The sequence below is a fragment of the Cupressus sempervirens genome, chromosome 10 (genome assembly GCF_028749045.1).
Source record: "Cupressus sempervirens isolate cs-2001-9-10 chromosome 10, ASM2874904v1, whole genome shotgun sequence".
Lineage (NCBI taxonomy): Eukaryota > Viridiplantae > Streptophyta > Pinopsida > Cupressales > Cupressaceae > Cupressus > Cupressus sempervirens.
The window spans coordinates 979,235,938-979,256,212 of NC_143127.1; the positions used below are offsets into that span (position 1 = coordinate 979,235,938).

General features: G+C 33.4%; 1 protein-coding gene across 1 annotated transcript in view; it reads left to right on the top strand.

Annotated features, from left to right (window-relative positions):
- Positions 1 to 700: 700 nt before the first annotated feature.
- LOC149537249 (serine/threonine-protein kinase BSK1-2-like) overlaps positions 701 to 20,275 on the top strand; it is a 30,500-nt gene continuing 10,925 nt past the window's right edge. The window contains exon 1 of the mRNA XM_089805470.1: positions 701 to 815. Within this exon, the coding sequence (XP_089661596.1) occupies positions 729 to 815 (87 nt within the window). The 5' untranslated portion in view covers positions 701 to 728. The remainder of the gene's footprint in view (positions 816 to 20,275) is intronic.

The following is a 20,275-nucleotide window of genomic DNA, read 5'->3' on the forward strand; positions in this document are numbered from 1 at the left end:
AAACAAAAAATACAGTGAAAGGAAACCATTGAAAAAATTAGAAAATTATATAAACAAGATTTTACGGTCAGTGGACAAGGGAAGAGCAATTTTTGGAAAAAGTGGAAAAAATTGGGCTTGTGATTTTACGTTATTGTTTTAAAACACTCTTGAACTGTGATTTTATCTTGAATTCTATCTTCTTCAAAGTTTTCTTAATACATGATCATTCCATTTTGGGGTCATGAGGTGACTTGATGACCTTAACAAGATATCCTTCTTTAATATCACTTTGTAAGTTATTGGTGGAGAGATCTTCTGATGTCAAATTCTACTACTTTTGGATGATAATGCCATTAACATCATTGTAATAAGAATTTTGTCTAGCAACATTGTGTGTGATATTACATGCCTTATGGTAGTATGAATGGTGGTATTGATATCTGACTGGCATGTGTTGCTTGGTCTGTAGTTTGACTGAAATTTATTGTTTTACTAAACTGCATGTGTATTTGCCTAGAAATATGTAATTTTAAGGCATTAGTCAATTTTATGATGCAAGTTTCTTCTCTTTGTTTTCAAGATTGCAATTGTACACTTTGGTGGTTTTATAAATATATTTTTATTTATTTTTTAAGCTTAGCGAGTCCTACAAACTTCTCCAATGTGGATGATTTTCTTTATTACATCCTTCTGAAGTGTTTTCAGTCTTCTGTGGACAGCTGTCTTTCAGGGTATGGACAGTTGATATGCAGAACATACTAAATACAAGAAAGCATGGTGATCTGGCTTTCCAAGATAAAGATTTTGGAGTTGCTATACTGTGGTATAATCGAGTATGTATATCCTCATTTGTTTAAAGTGATAGAGTAATAGAAAAAAGCAGCTGCATTAATATATCGAGCAATGTGCTTTCATTTTAATAACATCTTAAGCTTTATTGAACTAAAATGTCTAACGATTAGGATTCTGTAATTGAGTTCATAAACCAGAGGTTATAGAATTTATATTTAAATGCTAATAAGTAAATGGAGCCAGTATGTATCTTCTGTAAAATGAAAATCTGAACATATTGAAGCATGCAAAGAAAACTACAATTGTGCACCTCATTGATGCTTATATAGTTGTCCTCATAGTAGCAAAAATCTTTCTTAGGAGTAACTTGGAAAATGAAGACATTAATTTTTTCTTTTAAACTAGCATTTAATCTGATAATGATTTGAGTTGGGGAAATTGAAATTTGATTTGTTTTGGCAAAATAACTTATGGAAATTTTAAAAACACTGCAAAAGTTGAATATGACTGAAATGCATGTTTCATGGACAAAAATTGCAATCCCTTAATAAATTTATGGTTGTACAGGTACCAATGGTTTTTGATTTCATCACTGTGAAAAATGCATCCACAAATTAGGAAACGTGGCTATCCAAAATTCAGATTACTACTTTGGATGAACCTGAATTAATTTTGATTATTTTATTATTTCTCCACCACAGTACTTGTCACCATAGATATTCCCCCATTGTTGGCAGCTTTTTTGTAAGATTTCCTTAGTGCTGCACATTTTCTATTTCCTTCTCTTTTCAGACACCATTTTCAGGATACCTCGTCTAAGTTATCCCTCTTGGACTCTCTTGTTTGGCCAACTGTTCTTTATGGCTCAGTGGTTTGGGGGCCTTCTCTCTTTGGATCTAATTGGGCCTCGATCGGGTGGGTTCAGACATTGTTGTTACGCAGCATCAGTAGATGTCACAAGTTCACTCCTCATAGTATCATATTTGCTGAGTTTGGTGCTTATCGCTTCAGTCTTGCAACCATATTCAATTTGATTTGGTTTCTTCATCACCTACATGGTTTTGCGGACTTGGCTGGTGATCGTGATAGATACTCCTACCTAGCATATTGTTCTTCTATTGCTACTGCGAGTTCAGATACTAGCTCTCATGCTCATTGCTGGTATGCTCAGGCATCTTCTCTACTGAGCTTGATAGAGATTGATATTGATTGTCTCCCTTATTATCAGTTCTCATTGAATGCCCCTGCTCATCTCCTCCCCTCTCGACAGGAGTTAAATGAGCATGTCAGACTTGATATCTACAGATAGTATATTACCACCACATGGACTAATCCTTAGGGTTGCTTATGGCCGAGGATGGCTTTCTATGCGGAGCAACTTTCGGAGATCAGTAATGGGATTATTGTTCGTCCTAGTTACTTATCTTGTCAGTGGTGTCTAGTGCTTTATCTTCAGGAGGCTACTTTGCTCCGTGACAATACTTTATAGTCACTACTTCCTCATCGGTATACCTTTGCTCATCTTTTTACTCCCTTTTTCACACCTTTATCTCCTTTGCTCGGTATGAAAAGATTATCTAGTTCTACCAATTCTACTGACCATTCAAGATCTATTAGACCTTGCAATGGTTTCTTGTGTCAACAACACCCTTCCACGAGTACACAGAGATAGTACAGGGCTCCTCCTTGCTCACAGTCTTATCCTTCTGTGACTGATTTATTTTTACCAAGAAAAGACTCCAGTCTTTCCTTGGCCTCTCTCTTCTTGGTTCTTGCTTTTCTCAGACACCGTTTGGTACTCTTGCTATTGTCAGCTATCTAGTTGTAAGCTCTCAGTCCCATAGACCTTTTGTTTTTGTTGGACATTAATAATTTTATCTTATCTCATCTTATCTTTGGTATAATGGGAGATACATGTTGATCTTGTTCCTACATTTCTTTTGAGTTGTTTATGCATCTTTTTTTACTCACTTTAGAGATAACTATTTTCTTTTTGTGTTCCCATTATGATTAGGAATATTTCTCATTGAGCATGCCCAAGTTCTCTAGGCCATGCAGGTAGTAAAGGATGTGGTATGTAGGTAATAAAGACTTTGGCAAGTAAAAATCATGGTTCTTCAAATTATTGATCTGTTGAAGGGCTTGCAAGAGATTCATCTTTGTCACAATAAATATGGATCATTATTATTGTATTGGACCTTTGAAGCTTTTATAGACCAGACTTGGAGATGTTGACTTTCCCTGCTTGTTTACCACGGGCAATGATTTGTGCTCCCAATTATAGACAATCCGATTGTCACCCCTGACCACTGCATCTGCTTAATAAGGCAGATTGTATTTTTCATTCCCTCTATAATCAAGATAGGAATATTAATCTTCTTTTGAACAAATCAAATGGGATTCACAAAGGGACACCAGCCTTCCAAAGTTTGGTCCCCCAATTAATTAAATATTATAATAAAGTTGCCCCACCCCACCACAATATAATATGATAATTATTTTATTATTATTATATAATAATATGATAATCAAGGTTGCATGGGTACTGGGTTACTTGGGTACTTTGGATATGAGTATGAGTGTGGGTATAACTGTTTTTCAAAATAAGGAATGGGGGCACATGGGTATGTCTAGATTTTTTAAATATAATTTTGATATTTTATAGAATATCTAAAAATATGAGTCATGAGTCATCATGCCGAGCTTTCAAAACAAGAGTTCTGAAAATATGAGTCATGAGTCATAATATATATGCTGAATATTTAAACTTTAGATGCATAGAAAAATATGGACAAGAAAATCATAAATCATATAATGACATGCTTTTTAATGATAAACTTCTAGTTCTAACTTGAACAATGAAAATCAGAAAAGTTTAGTATTTTACTATTAATCAATATTATATTGAAGTTTCAAACAGATTACATATTGAATTAAGCTAGATAAACATCAAGCTGATATGCAAATGAAAAATTGAAACAAAAATCAGACATCTTAATCTACGTGGCAGTTTTTTAACATTTTGCAAAGGGACAAATTTTTGAGCTAACATGGTGTTTCTGGCTGCAACGTATGTACCCAGCCAAGTACCCGGTACATGTACCATGGGTCTAGGTGTGTGTACTTGTGCCACCTTGATAATAATTGTATATTATAATATAATTATAATATATCATATAATACAATAATCTAATAATTAAATATTGTTATAATTATTGTATTATTAATTACAATAATCAATATAATTATTGTATCACAATAAATATTTTTATTACAACCTTTATGTTAACTATGTCGGTCTGAAGGAATCCAACCATAACTACAATAACATTAATACTCCCTCTTAGTTGTTGAGTAACATGGATCATTTTCTGCAAATGTACTAACATTGCCATTGTAATTGATATATTCCAAATGCATATTTGAAGACTCATAAATATGAGAGAAGACATGTCTCAAGAAGAGAAATGTCTCTATGGTTAGTCATGATTAGTTAATATATTAATAATATAAATAGCCATATGTATAATATATATAAGAATAGTTATTTAATGATGATTTTCCATCAAGAATATATCGCATGATCGAATCAATCCAACTGCAACTACAAAATTAACATAACTAGGAGGAATCCTTCTCGATAACTTTAGAGTTACAATGTCTAACTTGGCTAGTCTCAGAGGGTGGCTCCATGATGTCTGTTCCCATGAATTCAAAAGCAAATGACCACAAGTTCTCATAATGGAATTACTCAATGTGATGTCGTCATGATGTGCAGCATGGCTACTCTTAGAGGGTAAACATGCACAAACATGAAATTTCTTCCATGACATCCACCATACCTACTCGCAATGGGTGGATTTATCATGCCTACTCATAGAGGATGGAAAAGGTCTTAGACCTCAAACTTCTCCTAGAGAAGAGTGCATTACCACCTTGCCTACTCTCAGAGGGTGGCTTCACCTACCTGTAGAGCTTGGACAATGAGGTCTTGCACCTCAAACTTCTCAGAGAATAATGCATCACCACCATGCCTACTCGTAGAGGTTGATTCCACCATACCTACTTGCAGAGGGTGGACAATAAGGGCTTGTACCTCATACTTCTCCCAGAGAAGAATGTATTACCACCATGCCTACTTGCAGAGGGTGGAAGATATACCTCAGTGTAGCACTGATGTTGAGACTCCCTCTCAACCAGAGCTTCATTCTCCACAATTCCAAGTTTCTCTTGGAAGTATGTGAACTTCACTTGAGCAAGAGGGTTGGTGAGAACATTTTCTATCTGAACATCAGTGCTAATGTATCTCAATTGAATACCTTTCCTATGCACCATATCTTCAATATGATCTTCACATGCTTTGACGTGTCATGAAATACCAAGTATCCATCTATTCAAGAATATCTGTGTGTCCGCATAAAGGCTTTTTGACTTACACACCTAGGACCATCCAATGAATCATAGTCCTCTACCACAATTTCCTGATCACTAAAGAAGCCATCACAACATGGCCTATTCCCTTGGGTTCAATATGACCAAGATCTTCAGAAATCAAATGAAGCAGATCCTCTAGCTGCTCCCTATGAAGCTCAAGTTCAGACCTCTTGACACTTCATCCAAGGATGCCTCTAATGGATTGTCAGACTCCCTTTGAATGTTAATTCTTCCTCTATGAAGAAACTGATCACAATCTGTATAGATTCTTCCCCCTTGAGAGATGTCTCAAGGATAACATGGGCAGGTCCCTCTCCTATTTGAAGACAATCATCCTACTATCATGTCCAGCAACATTTAGGTTCTTCTCAGGATGTACCGCAAGGATCTAGAGTCTATCATTCACCTTACAAAATGTTTGAAAACTTGTATGCTTTGCATATCTAGACTTATAATGCATTTACCACAATGTCTTCTGGATTGAGACATAATGTATGCACATGGAATATTATGTGCATTGTTAATTTTTGACCTACAAGAAGATATAGAAATATAAATGCAAGACAAGTGCACAACACAATCAAAATATCCTGGGAAAAACAAACAACCCAGCCCACCGAAAATGTTCCTTTTATTAAAGTTTGCAGTAGAATAAAATACAATGCCTTAGTTTCTTAAAATTCAGAGATAGAATATATGACTTCACTGAAATAAAACCGATATGAAGATCACTGCAAAGCTTATGCAGAGTAGCTAATCAAATTTTCATTAAGAAACAGAGCTGTAAATGTATAAATTACTGATGATCATGAATACTTCAGACATGAAGCCACCACACACAAAAGAACTCAAACAGGAAGAGACCACATAAGCAAAATAACCCTTTTAATCAAATATGTTGGAGAGAAAGGAAAGCGATGGAACCAATTCATAAATCCTACAAGATAAAATCTTTAGAGTCCATGCACTATCATGGTCTCTTAATAATATGAAGTATGCCATCCATGGTAGCATAAGTAAATAAATCTGACTTGGCAAATACATATGATGAGAGAGAGTCGATACTGAATAAAGCAACATGAGCTGGCTGCCACGACATCACCCATGGGAAAGTCGGATATGCAAGTGACGTGCTATTTAAATATGTTCAAAACCATTGAAGATAGCAGGAGATATAAGGAACAGACTACCTTGAAGCAAGATAAAAAAAATTATAAAATCGGCTACCATGGGAAGGAATACTAACAACCCTAGTGACAATGAAAAGAGGACCATTGGGTGCTTTGATTGTTTCAACAAAATTAAAGGTAATGGAAGGTTGAAGTTGAGGTTTAGGTTGAACATGTTTAACTTGATTAAAAGTATGATTGACTTCAACTTTCCCATCATAAGCAATGTTTGTAGGAGAAGGAGGTTCCTTAGTAGTGTTGGTTGAATGAGATGGCAAAGGATTAGTGTAGATTTGCAAAGTCTGTATAGGAGGTGCAACTGAATTATTTCCATGATTAATATCAACATCAACAAATATAGGATTAGAATCAATAAGCTCTTGCACCACATTCTTCAAGCAAAGATATCTTTTAGTATCATGACTGGTTTGGTGATGGAATTGACAGAAAGATTTGGGATCAAAGAATTGTGAAGGTGGTTTAGATGGGTCAATTGGTTTGATAAGAGGAAGTTCCATCATGTTTGCTTTCATTAACTTCAAAATCACATTATGCAAAGATTCAAAAAGTGGAGTAAAAGTACGAGAAGGCTTGAAAACAAAGAACAAAGGATCCACACCTTTGGATACTACTGCCACTTGTTTATCTATAGTGCTGGATGATTAGTTGATTTTGATAGACTTGTTAGGTTTATGAGATGTTGGAATTGCATGCAGCACAACTCTTATGTATGGAAACATGAACCATTTGAGTGTTTCTCTCAAATTGACTCACTTGAAGTTGATAACAATGAAACACTGCAAACAATTGTGAGAAGGAAGAGAACTTAGTAAGTAGTAAGGAGAACCTTATCCCTAATGTCTTTTTGTAAATTAGAAACAAAATATGCCATATATCAATATTAGGAATAGGATAAAAAATTTAAGCATGCAAATTCTTAAATCTACCAATGAAGTCACTAACTTTTTCTTTTACACCTTGTTTACAATGCACCAAATCTAGTAACATGGATCTTTTCTGCAAATGTACTAATATGGCCATTGTAATTGATATATTTAATAATAATAATTTGTATAATATATATGTATTAATATATAATATAATATATATTATATACTATAATATATATAATAATATATATTATATACTATAATATATATAATAATATATATTATATACTATAATATATATAATAATATATATTATTATTACATGAATATGTATATATAGAAAGTGATGATTTACCAATAATAACAATGTATCTTAGATCAAATTAATTCGACTAAAGACACAACTTTAACAATCTATCTTAGCTAGGGAGGATTTATATAACATGTTATGCTCTCAAGAATATGAAGAGATATTATTTCAGTATGATATTCAATTCACTATGAGGCTAAATATCTCAACACTCCCTCTTTAGCAAAGAGAGAATTAAAATAATTATAATACAAGATTTGAACACCACCTTAAGTGTGGTCTATGATAGATTCAAGTTATGGTGTCTAGCAAGATCTAGCCTGAAGAATCATAACAAATTGATTTTCATGGTGTCCGGCAAAATCCGGCCCGAAGAACCATGATAGCACTTGCTCCAACACATATTGGTCTTAGGAGATAGACCAACTATTGATAAGGTTGTCACCTTACAATAGTTACCTTCTAGTTGATATGTTTTTTATCATGACTTCCAACTCTCTGAGACAACAACTTAATGAAGTCTATCATGATAATAGGTCTACCGTTTATAAGATCGTCAGCTTACAATGGTTACCTTCTGTTTATATATGTCAATGAAAAATCACCACCTTTCATTACATATCATATGTGAAATAGTAATCACCATGAACCTAGTCAAAGGGTGGTACAAAGGCTTTTACCTTAATTTTCTCTCATAGAGAAGAATGCATTACAAAGAGTTTCACTTAGAACTTCCTATACAGAAGATATTATTTTCAAAAGATTGCACCTCAAAAATTCTCCCTCTGAACAATGATTTTGGGAAGTTAGGTCCAATAGTTACTTCTTTAGAGGGTCTCTTCCCCCAAGGATTCTTGTCAGACTCACTTTGAATCTCTTGTCTTCTCAAATCCTCTTCATCAATCAAATCTGAAATCTTCTGGAACACTCCTCTATTCTTCTTCTTTAAGATCAACAATAGTTGTTCATAGTATGAGTCTTCTGATTTTCTAGTGATAAGTAAATACTTCCTCATGATGCACTCAAGAGTAAGCCCATTAAATGAATGTAGTCACACACATGCATTTCTAGACTCCCTCTAAGTATTAATCTTCTAAGCTCCTGTATTTCCTTAGAGAAGTGTCATACTCCCTCTTAATGTAGAAGGATCTCAATAATAAAAAATATTTGCTTCAAGAGCCTCACTTTATCCATCTTGATCATCAGTATCTTTGGAGCTACTATCATAAGATTGAGTTTGTACAATATTTGGTAGCACGTGTAGAGTACCAACCTTCTTTTCCTGCAAGAACATCCTTAGACATAAAGGAAAAGTTCAAGGCAAATAACTCTTATAGTATGTATAGGATTACAATAAATTAATATATAAATGTAAAAGATACAAGTACCTATCTGCCCATGAGGTTAATGGAAACATCTCTTTTTTAAAGATGGTTCAAGTGGGAATGAAACATTGGTTATTATTCCCCCCACAATGTAAAATTCCCACTCTTATATCGTTTGAACACTTTTGCGTCACATCAAATTCTTTCTAAGTTCCAACTTGCTCTTATCATCCATTGAAGGTCCAAACATTCATTAAACTTAACAGTAGAAGCGAACATGTCCTTCCATTTTCTTAAACTTTTCCAAGATACGCCAATATCTTGATTGAGTATGATTGTGCCACATCAATGAATCTACAACTCATACGTCAAGCTTCATTCATCAAAGAGAGACTCATAGATGGTTCAAATGCTTTGGCAACCATAACCATATGATTTGGATAGTTTTCCCATGTTGTCCATCATATAACACATTCATGATACTGGAGCTTTGTTAGACATTGACATAGGCTTCTTGTCCTCGATCCTTACATCGTTGATAACAATCACAAACTCTTTTTTAGTTGTCCAAAAATGAACAATACAATGAAATAAGGAAAGTGATTCTTTCATGCCTCGATATTCATAACACTTTAGATCATCTTTTAAGAATCTTCTTTAGAGTTTGTAAAGCATGTTCAAAAATTTAATTGTGTGTATATCCTTCAATAGAATCATTGTACGGTAAAGCTTCAAAGTATGAATTTGGTTTAGAAGTAGTTCTCTATCTTGGTCATAAGATCTATGTGTAGAGAGTATGTGTGGATGAGGAGAAAATCAAGGCTATCAAAGAATGGCCAAAACCAAAGACTAACTCATTTAAGGGGATTTGTGGGCTTATGTAGCTATTGCACAAGACTTGTAAAAGGATTCTCAAAAATTGTGCCCCACTTACTGATCTAATGAATAAGAGAGTGTTCGCTTGGAATGAAGTAGCCCAACAAGCCTTCGAGAATCTAAAAGAATTATTGAGTTCTTGTCTCGTTCTTGCATTCTCTATTCTACGCTGCTATTTGAATTGGAATGTGATGCATCTAGAGAGGGCATTGAAACAATTCTCATGCAAAATAAACTTCCATTTGAGAGTCACAATCTCACTACAATTGAAAGACTTTGTTTAGTACTCATGATAAATAAGTGTTGGCTATTATGCACACATTGGCCAAATTTAGGCAATGTTTGGTTTGCAAAAATCTGTGGTTAAAACAGGCCATAATAGTTTGCAACTTTTCCTAAGGCAAAAATATTGTAATAGATGCATTGTCTCGCAAGCCCTACTTATGTACCAGTCTATACCTTTCAATAAATTATGCCCACAATTTCATGCCCATTCTGATATTCTGTCAGAAATCATGAAGTACTTTTATGTTGGAGCTGTGTTATTTACTTTGAAAGTATAGGTGTGACAAGTAGCTGAGCATTCAACATGACATCATCTACAAATTATCTAGGTTATGTGGAACACTAAAATCCAATGTTTCTAATCTGTTTTCTTGAACAAATGGTTCAATAGCAGTAAACTACAGTATTTATCAGGATGATAACTTGTTGATATCTTGTTTTGATATTACATAATTGATTCTCTTTTAAGTAGATTTATTCATGGTAAATGAAGCCAAATAACCATAAAATGAATCCATAAATCATTATGCCACTGGATATTATAATTAAACAATCAATTCTAAAATCTTTAAAGAACATAATCATGTAATCATAGATTGTAAAATGCTGGATGTATGTAATCGTCTTGAATAAATTGATAGAGCTGTTTTCTCTGAGATTCCAATGCCTAGAACTCACTTGACTATATAGCCAAAGAAAAGGGTGAAGAGGCGAGAGAAATGAATTTACAATAGCATGAAACAGAATCAGATATGACATAACAATGTTTATCATTTTTAGTTTGAATTATTTAATAGCTCATGCACGATCCTGTTTATTGTATTCTCTCGTTGTCAAGTCGAGTGATGTGTTTAGATACCAGGATACTCAGTGGGTAACAAGATGTTCCATGTCTATTTTGGGTAGGAAGGACCTTTCTCGTTAGATATTGTGTGGGGATAAAGTTATGGTCCAAGGTTGGGTGGTTAAGTCCTTGACAATGTTTCACCTCTTCCCAAGTTGTTGAACGTACAACAGACAAAGATAAGCTATACATTCAATTGTTTATCGAAAATAGGTATTTTGACTTTTATGATGAATATGAAAGACTAAAGTATAATTAATTGAGTTATATCATTGTTAGAGTTATTTTACATTTAGATGCAAGAGATAGAATTATCTAACGGATTGCTATATCAATCTTTCATATATATGAATGATAAATTATGAGCGTATCTTCTAATCTTATGTTATTGCCATAGTTAAGCAATCAGAAGGAAATGAATGATACAGTGGTATCTAGAGCCCTAATTGATACAGTGGTATCTGATGCCCTAAATGATCCAATGGTAATTGAAGACCTAAGTGATACAGTGGTATCTGATGCCCTAAATGATCCAATGGTAATCAATGCCCTAATTGATATAGTGGTATCTAATGCCCTAAATAATCTGATGGTAATCGATGCCCTAATTGATACTGTGGTATGTGATGCCCTAATTTTATATAGTGGTGTTTAATGGTAATCATCATTGGATTATGATATAGCAGTATTGGATGGTAGTTGTTATTTGATATTGTTAGAGTGGTATTTTTGGACTAACTTAGGTGGTTGCAAAAGCATCCCTACAATGATTTCTTGGTTCAAATTCCATGATATCTGGATTTTAATTTCTATAGCAAATTCATTGATAGTGTTTTAAGTTCTTAATTAAGAAATTTTGTTTCATTGTTTTTAACTGTCAATCTCTTTCATATGAACGAAATTGATTTAACTGTCTTCTTATGAAAATGAAGTAATAACTATGTTTCTTTGAGTATGTTTGTTGTTAATTAAGACCCGAGAAAAGTGAATGTTACAAAAGAATACCATGATAATCTACTAGCAAGTCACCAAGGTTATTTCAGAACTTATAAACAAGGGAATAATACTCTTGGAAGGGACTTAATAAACACATAGTGAAATAAACTCAAGAACGTATGACATGTTAGTGAAACAAAACATAGAAAACATATCTAGTTGGCCTCCTTCAACCTCTTTCTATATTGAATGAATAGTGGGGTAGTATCTCTATGGATTTCACAACAGGGATTCCTAAAGTTCAACGAAAAAATTGTATATATGTAGCTGTGGATTCTCTAACCAAGCTCATTCATTTCATGGCCATATCCATAGAATACAAGGCACCTCAAGTAGCTGAAGTCTTCTTTAATCAAGTGTTTAGATTACATGGCCAAGAAAGATCATTAGCAGTAGAGGAGACTGATTGATTAGCCAAATTTGGCAAGAGCTCCTCTTTGATAGGAATTGGATTGACACCCAACACAAGTTATCACCCCCAAATCAATGGTCAAACTTAAATTGTTTGTTGATGAAATAGCATCAGTCAGATTATATATGATTTGATGAATATATGTTGATATCTTAAATATGTCATTCCAAGAATATCATATTGAGATGATATCTCTCTATAATCCTCCCTAGCTAAGAGGGAGTGTTAATGTTGTAGCTTCAGTCGAGTTGAATTGATCTAGAGTTAATTCCCAAGGGTTATTGGTTTTTGATTAATCATCAATTAGACAAATATCTATCTATCTATCTATCTATATATATTTAAAATTGTTAATAATGTCTAATGAAATTTACTTACCATAACCAATATTGATTAACATAGAGACATGTCTCTTCTACTTCTATTCATATTCATTTAGATCTACACTTGGAAAACACATAACATATAGATAGTGCCATTACATTTGCAGTGATCCTAAAAATCAACATGGTATCAGAGCAAGGCTGCAAATGCAAAAAGGACCTAGAAACCAACCAGACATAGGACAAAGAGAAATGTAATGGAGAAGGAAATGTATTGTTTTTATTGATTGTAGAAGACACATCAAAGTAAGAATGTTCTTAATGTTCTTTATATTGTATCGGGTTAAATAATTGTAGAGCCCTATTTGAGTGGTATTGAAGTAACAGTTCCTATCGAGGAATGTCAAGACCTCCCAAAACATGGTGTCTTTCATATCAAATAAGCTGATTAAATTAATCGAGGCATGATAGAGTCTGTGTAATGAAGTGAATTTATGCTTCCTAAATTTGAAATATGTTTAGTAAATCATTATGTTTCTTGGTAATCGATGTATGAGTAGTTGAAGATAATACAATCAAAAGTCCTTCCTATTATCGTGGAATACCCTGAAGAACCATAATGATATTTTGAAGTCCATTGTAGCTAATTTTTCTCATATTGGTTTGATGGAATGGTTATATGGTTGATTTTGATGATAATGTAATGGAGGAGAATCCGGTATGAAGGGGGAATGTAGACATGTAAGCTATATGCTTATGCTAACATAATGATAATACATTTGTATGAATTTTGATGCAAATGGTAATACTTTTGTCTATGTCTCAATGGTAGATATTCGGATGCTCACATTTCAATCTCATGATTATGTTGTTCTTTGCAATCATCAAGGTTGGATATCACTACCATATATGTTTTAAGGAGGAGATGCAATGTGAAGGAGGTCACATCATAGTGTCTTAACTCCACTAGCACTAAATAAATAATAGAGAGGGAGTAAGAATCTAAAGGATTTAATCCATATGAAGGTTGAAGACATTGAGCAAACAAAGCATGGAAGGCACAGATACGAACATAGGTAGACAAAGCCTACACACACATGCAGATGTAGACAATGAAGTATAGAAGGAGCGATTGTTATCTAGGCAAAGGAGGATGGATCAACGGGAAATTATATATAACACTTCATTAGATAATTAAGTTCCTTATCTCAAAGAATTTTCTGTTATCGAGCATTATGGTTATGGGCCCACTACACTTCTGCTCTGCATTATGGTTATCTCTAAGATGCTCTAAGAGTGAGAGGATGACAACAATCCAGTGACAAGTACACATAAGTAGAAGATATAGAGACTGGGAGTTAGTCAGATCTTTAAAGGCAAGAAATCATCGAAGAAGTTTGAAATGCGGAGAAATTTTAGAGAATCTCTTAATATCTTCTCTAATACATTGTGTGCATCTTCATTTCTTACGGAAAATTATAACCTACAGATCTACAGAACATTTTACATTAACCAATAATCATGCCTTTAACTACAAGAAAGAAGAAGATAAAGAAGTATGCTTATAGGAATTGATGCAGTCAAAGTCATTGGAATTGATACAAGTCAGAATTGATACAAGCTGAATAGGGGTATCGTTTTATCATGCCATTTCCACAGCCTATAAAGGTTACTTTGTGGCATGATAAATTCTTAATATAATTGTCCGCTATCACTCATTTGGTTTGCTGGAATATATCTTCAGATAATTTTTTTTGTTGCCACACCTGTTAGTAATCCTAAAAGACAAATTCCAGGTTGACATCGGGTCTTAAATATATGGCACAACATGACAAAGACGCTTTAAGAAAATGAATATGACCAGGTTGAATACTCATTATGAAGATTTGTTTTATTTGGAGCTCACAAGATTAAAGTATATTGTCGAGGCTTGAATTAGTTAATGGATTTTGTTAATAGAATGTAATTATGCATGAGGAAGTTAAAGGTGGTTTGGAATTGCAGGAAAGAACTACATATTCCAAGTATAACAAATGCTATGAAATTGATGTCTTCATAAGATATCTCACAACTAATATTCTACATCTGTAGAAATCATCATATATATAGAAATGGCGCTTGAAATTGATAGGAGTAGGGTTGGGTATGAGAATACATAGGGACACATCAGTGAACTTGGAATCAGTGGTGTTTGTTTCAGTTATCCAATCACCTTTCTATATAGTAATGCCTCATTAGCTCTAGAAATATAATAGAACACATATGCCAACAAAGGAGCACATTATTCAAATAGAAGATCACATCAAATGGAGTGGGTGGATCATCTAGTGAAAGAGGACTCCAAGAAACTATCGAGACCTTATTAAGGGCAGATAAGGAACTGACAAGGAGTTGAGACAAATTGATAGATGCTACATAGAATAGTTTGGGAACTATATGTGTTTGTTGCTAGAGTTAACATTAAAAAATGCAATTTGATTTGGAGCCATTATTAGCGGACCCTAATCATCTATAATGATAATAATGAAATCTCAAACAACAACTAATATGTTATAGCATTTTGAGATGATTTAATTGTGCTTTGAAAAAGTAACTATGATATGTGAAGAAAGCATAAACTGTTCACTGAGTACATGAAACTACTTAAATGCAAATTCACAATGAGGAGATATAATGAAGTTATAAACAAATGGTGCTAATAGTGCAAGAAGGGGACATGAGAGTCATACCTAACCAATCTTGGAATTCAGTGTCGTGCCTTTGGTGATTTTTGCTTCTTTGTTCCATATCATTTATTAAACTATTGACTTTGAGAGCACACCCATCTATAAAAACAACATGGTGTCCGCAACATGGACAAAGATTTCTCTATTTTGTAGAATTGGACAATGAAAAGAATTAGAATTGATCAGAGGTTGGTGCAAGAACTTAAGCTTCAAAGAGAGAAACTCAAGGATTTACCTCAATTGAGTGTCAAATAGACTAAGGTTTTGAGACCTATTAAACAAGAACAAGTCTGTCATATTTGATGTGATGCAAAATTGTTCAACAAGATAAAAATGAAAATTTTACATTATGGGGGAAATAATAATGTTACATTCTCATTGTTTGACAAATGCTTATATAGAGGCATTTTCAAACTTGATGCATATGAACCTTCATTGGAGCAACTTGTATTAAGAATGTTGATGTGCAAGGATATTCTTCCAAGAAAAGAAGAATGATGCATTAGGAATGTTGTTGAGTGATAACATATGGGAGTATGAAATAAAGAGAAGACAAGGGTCTCTTTCATCGAGAGGGAGCAAACTGCGATGGAATTTTGTTCTAAGATCAAGATTGGTCGTTCAGATGATCTTATGGTAGTAGTTGAAGGGTGAGTAACTAGAGGATTTACTTCAGTTGACATCGAAGGATCTTGGACATTTTCTTCAGAGAGAGAATTTCCAGGTGCAATTCCTTGTTAATGAGTTCTTTATGAAAGAAAAGTTTGAAGCAAAATTCCTTGCAATACATTCTTCTTTGTGAGAGAGAAGTTGAGGTGAAAGCCCTTGTTCCACCCTCTGGCTTGGTTCATGGTGGTTATTATTTTGCACATGTGGATTATGTCATGAAAGGTGATGATCTTTCATTGTTGTATTTGTGAGGTGGTTATTGTAAGGTGATGATCTTAACAATAGCTTGATCTATTATCATGATTGACTACATTAAGTTGTCGTGGAGTGTCGAATATCATGATAGACTATATTAAGTTATCCCAAAATGTCTCGAACATCATGATACTACATTTGTTGTTCTTGAGTTCTTGATCTATTATTATGATAGACTTCATTAACTTGTACTCTTGGAATGTGCCGAAGATCATGATAACTAACAGATTACAATAGACTATATTAAGTTGATGTCTGGGAGGGTGCTAGAGGTTGTAATACTTGTCATAATGGAGACTAGTTTGTTGTCCCTGATGGAGCGCAAATTTGTATATCCATGTGTGAAATTATGTTGGAAAGTTATTTTTTTGTGAAGAAGAAATGATAATTAGGAAATTATAAGATCCGATCATGGAATGAAGGATACTAGACTAAATGCATCCAAGTGTGCAAATACTTTTGAAGAACTCATTGCAAATTTACAGCAGACATTATGCTGGATGCATAGCAGATTGGAGTCAGAATTTGGAACAATCATAAAAGGCATTCATCTCATCAATTTGGTTGCAGACTTTGATAAGACTCATATGGAAAATTTGAGCATTCTAACATAGCGGATATGAGCCAAAAAATGAGGTACTGATTACTAGATTTATCAGAGCTTTCAAGGCAAAATTCTGAAGAGTGTTTGAGTAGATAAGTGGCCTTTTGATCAGAGTTGAGGAAGCTTCACCCATCGTGTAAAATCTAGAAATAATTAGAATATTTTTTAACATATTTGTGAGAAAATATGTAGGCTATTTGACAAAAGATATGTTATTGTATTTGCAAAAGAAGATGGGTAAATCTCTAATTATACTAGAACCAATGTTCTTGAGGCCAAGCCACACACTATTTTATACTACAACAAAGCAGATGAAAAGAAAGGAAAAAGCCACATTTCAGAATAATATACTCACGTATAAGTGCTATAGAGAATGTTTAACCATGTAGAACAAGAACAAGTATGTCTTGTTGAACTCAATGATTTTGTTGCACATAAAATGGAGGAAACATCATACTTTGAAGACGGGAAGGATTGTCATCATTCAATATGACAAGATGTTTTCTTTGCAAAGGCCTAGATAATGGTTGCATGGTTATAAGATTTCAGCGATATCCTCCATGCACTCACAATGTATTTCAAGTATGAAAAAGTATCACATCATCTTGAATATTGCTTTGAAAAAAATGAGAGCATCAAAATAATAGTTTTTACACAGTTGTAGCAGCTTTGTACAATCATGATGAAGTTAATTGTTTGGTGGTACTACCAAATGTTTGGTATAGAGCATATATTCTTGAAGTCTATTTTTCATCCGGAAGAGGCTAGAAGAGTTTCTGCGTTATCTACTTCCAATTGTTAATCCAAGTCTTGCTTAGAATAATCTGAGTCTAATGATGTTGTGTGTTTGTCGCAGGTATGCAATGAAGAGGAAGCGCACATAAGTGTTATCTATGGAATTCTTTCAAATCAGATTTCACATCTAATCCTTATGAAGGAATTATCCTGTGCAGAGAAGACCACTCTAGAACCAAGCAGAGAACATCTTGCTTGAAGATTATATGAGAACTTGAGAATTGCCAATGTCTTTGTATGAAAATAGGAACATGATGATTTAGTGACAGGAATCTATGCATAGAAGAAAGAATGGAAGGCCACACGCGAAAGATGAAGACAAATTTTTGGATGTTATTACACAGAGAATCATAAAGCGAAAGCATGATTAAATTTCCTGCGGTACCTGATGACACTTCTAGTGATTAAAAATTTTGATTGCAGAAAGATTGCCATGAAATGATGCAGCTTATTTATTTGTTTACTTCTAAAAATTATACATACTTATAGTAAACCCTCATTATTAATAGGGATCGGTTATTCGTGATGAAGGGGTGTGATGCTTTGTAAGGCACCCGATCCCCCTCCAAAATCTATAAATTTAAGATGTAAAATCTTTCAATTCATATTCATATTAAAAAATTTACGTACCCAAGTTCTATATCTATATATATATATATATATATATATATATATATATATATATATATATATATATATATATATATATAGATATAGAACTTGGGTACGTAAATTTTTTAATATGAATATGAATTGAAAGATTTTACATCTTAAATTTATAGATTTTGGAGGGGGATCGGGTGCCTTACAAAGCATCACACCCCTTCATCACGAATAACCGATCCCTATTAATAATGAGGGTTTACTATAAGTATGTATAATTTTTAGAAGTAAACAAATAAATAAGCTGCATCATTTCATGGCAATCTTTCTGCAATCAAAATTTTTAATCACTAGAAGTGTCATCAGGTACCGCAGGAAATTTAATCATGCTTTCGCTTTATGATTCTCTATATATATATATATGCACTTTGATATATTTTATTCTTTCATTGTAAAGAAATTATTTTTTGAACTAAGCCCATGGATTGTGGAATTGAATGAGTTTATATGGAATTGAATTAGTTGTTTCTATCTATTTATCTATAATATAGCGTTATACCTTTAGGTTTTTTTTTTGTTTTATATATATTATAACTTGTTTATTTCATATATTAGTTTTCTACTCATTTTTGTTTATTTTAAATATTATTTGTGGTCTTAATTTTGTTTTTATTTTATACAATTTATAATTAGTTTTCTTTCTTTTATGTTTCTAGTTGACCTGGAGATTCTCTGTTACTTTTGTCCTAGTTACTGATTCACAGCATCATTCCTGGATTCATAAGCGGATTTGTTTTGATGCAGACACTGCTGCCCTATAGATGTGTGCAAGATGTGCATCCTAGGCACTTGGATGCTTTGATGCATGCAAGAAGTGCATCCTAATGCTCTGTATGCATCCAGAGAGCTCTAGGTATCGAGGCTGTGCTTTTGGCATGCAGTAGAGGGCAGCCATGAGCTTCCACAAGCATCCGCGGACCCAACATCCAAATTGATGTTTTTTAATTAGGAAAAACAACTTAATAGCAATATGCAATGTAATTTTTTTTGCAATGTAGAGTTTGATAACCTAAGATGTTGAAACTTGTCAACTTTGATTACTGTTTATGTTCAATCTAGCAGCTGCTTATATTCAAACTAGCCTGATGTAAACCGGTTGCTTACTTTTTGGAGCTTGTCAATTTTATCTCTCAACTTGGAAAGTGTTTATATGTAGACAAGGCTGATGTAAACAACTACTGGAATGAGTACAATGTCTTCAATTTAAGTTGTTCTAGATAATTTCTACCATTTAGACCTATAATTAAGAGTGGGAGATCGGGATGGGTATTTTGTATAATTCAGAATCGTATATCAGCCTGATTGGATTACTTCCCTTGTGCCATTTATTGCCTTTTCATGTGATTCAGTTGTGCTAGATCTATTACTTGGCTAAAAAAGCATATTTGAATCTTTGACTTCTTTTTAGCGTCTAAATCTAGACATATTGTGCTTTATTGGAAGTTGATTCATAATCTATAGTTCAAGGTTTAATGCCCATTTAGCCAATATAAACCTTCAATAAAAGGTGAACCTTATAATTCTTTATTAATGATAATTTATGATGTTGAGCAATTTCGTAACCATTGTAAAGGCCTATTATTGTTTCAAATCTAAGTTGTTAGTGTGGTTATGGTATCAGAACCTAGTATCTATGTATGGGCAATTTTCTTGGGTTTGGGTTTGCATGTGTGTATGTGTCTCTGACTCCATATACAAACACACAAAATTTAAATAAATCTTTTGAATTGTAGAACTAAATCATTTGATTGTTTGGTACTTCATCATTGATCTTTTCCAAATGCCAATGATAAATATTAAATGCCAATCGATAGTTCATGTTGAAAATTGACGATCAGATTTATTTTAATTTAAAATTAAATCCGTAAGTCCTTGTATTAGATTTATATGTTAATATATATAAATGGTCTCAAAATATGTTTTCA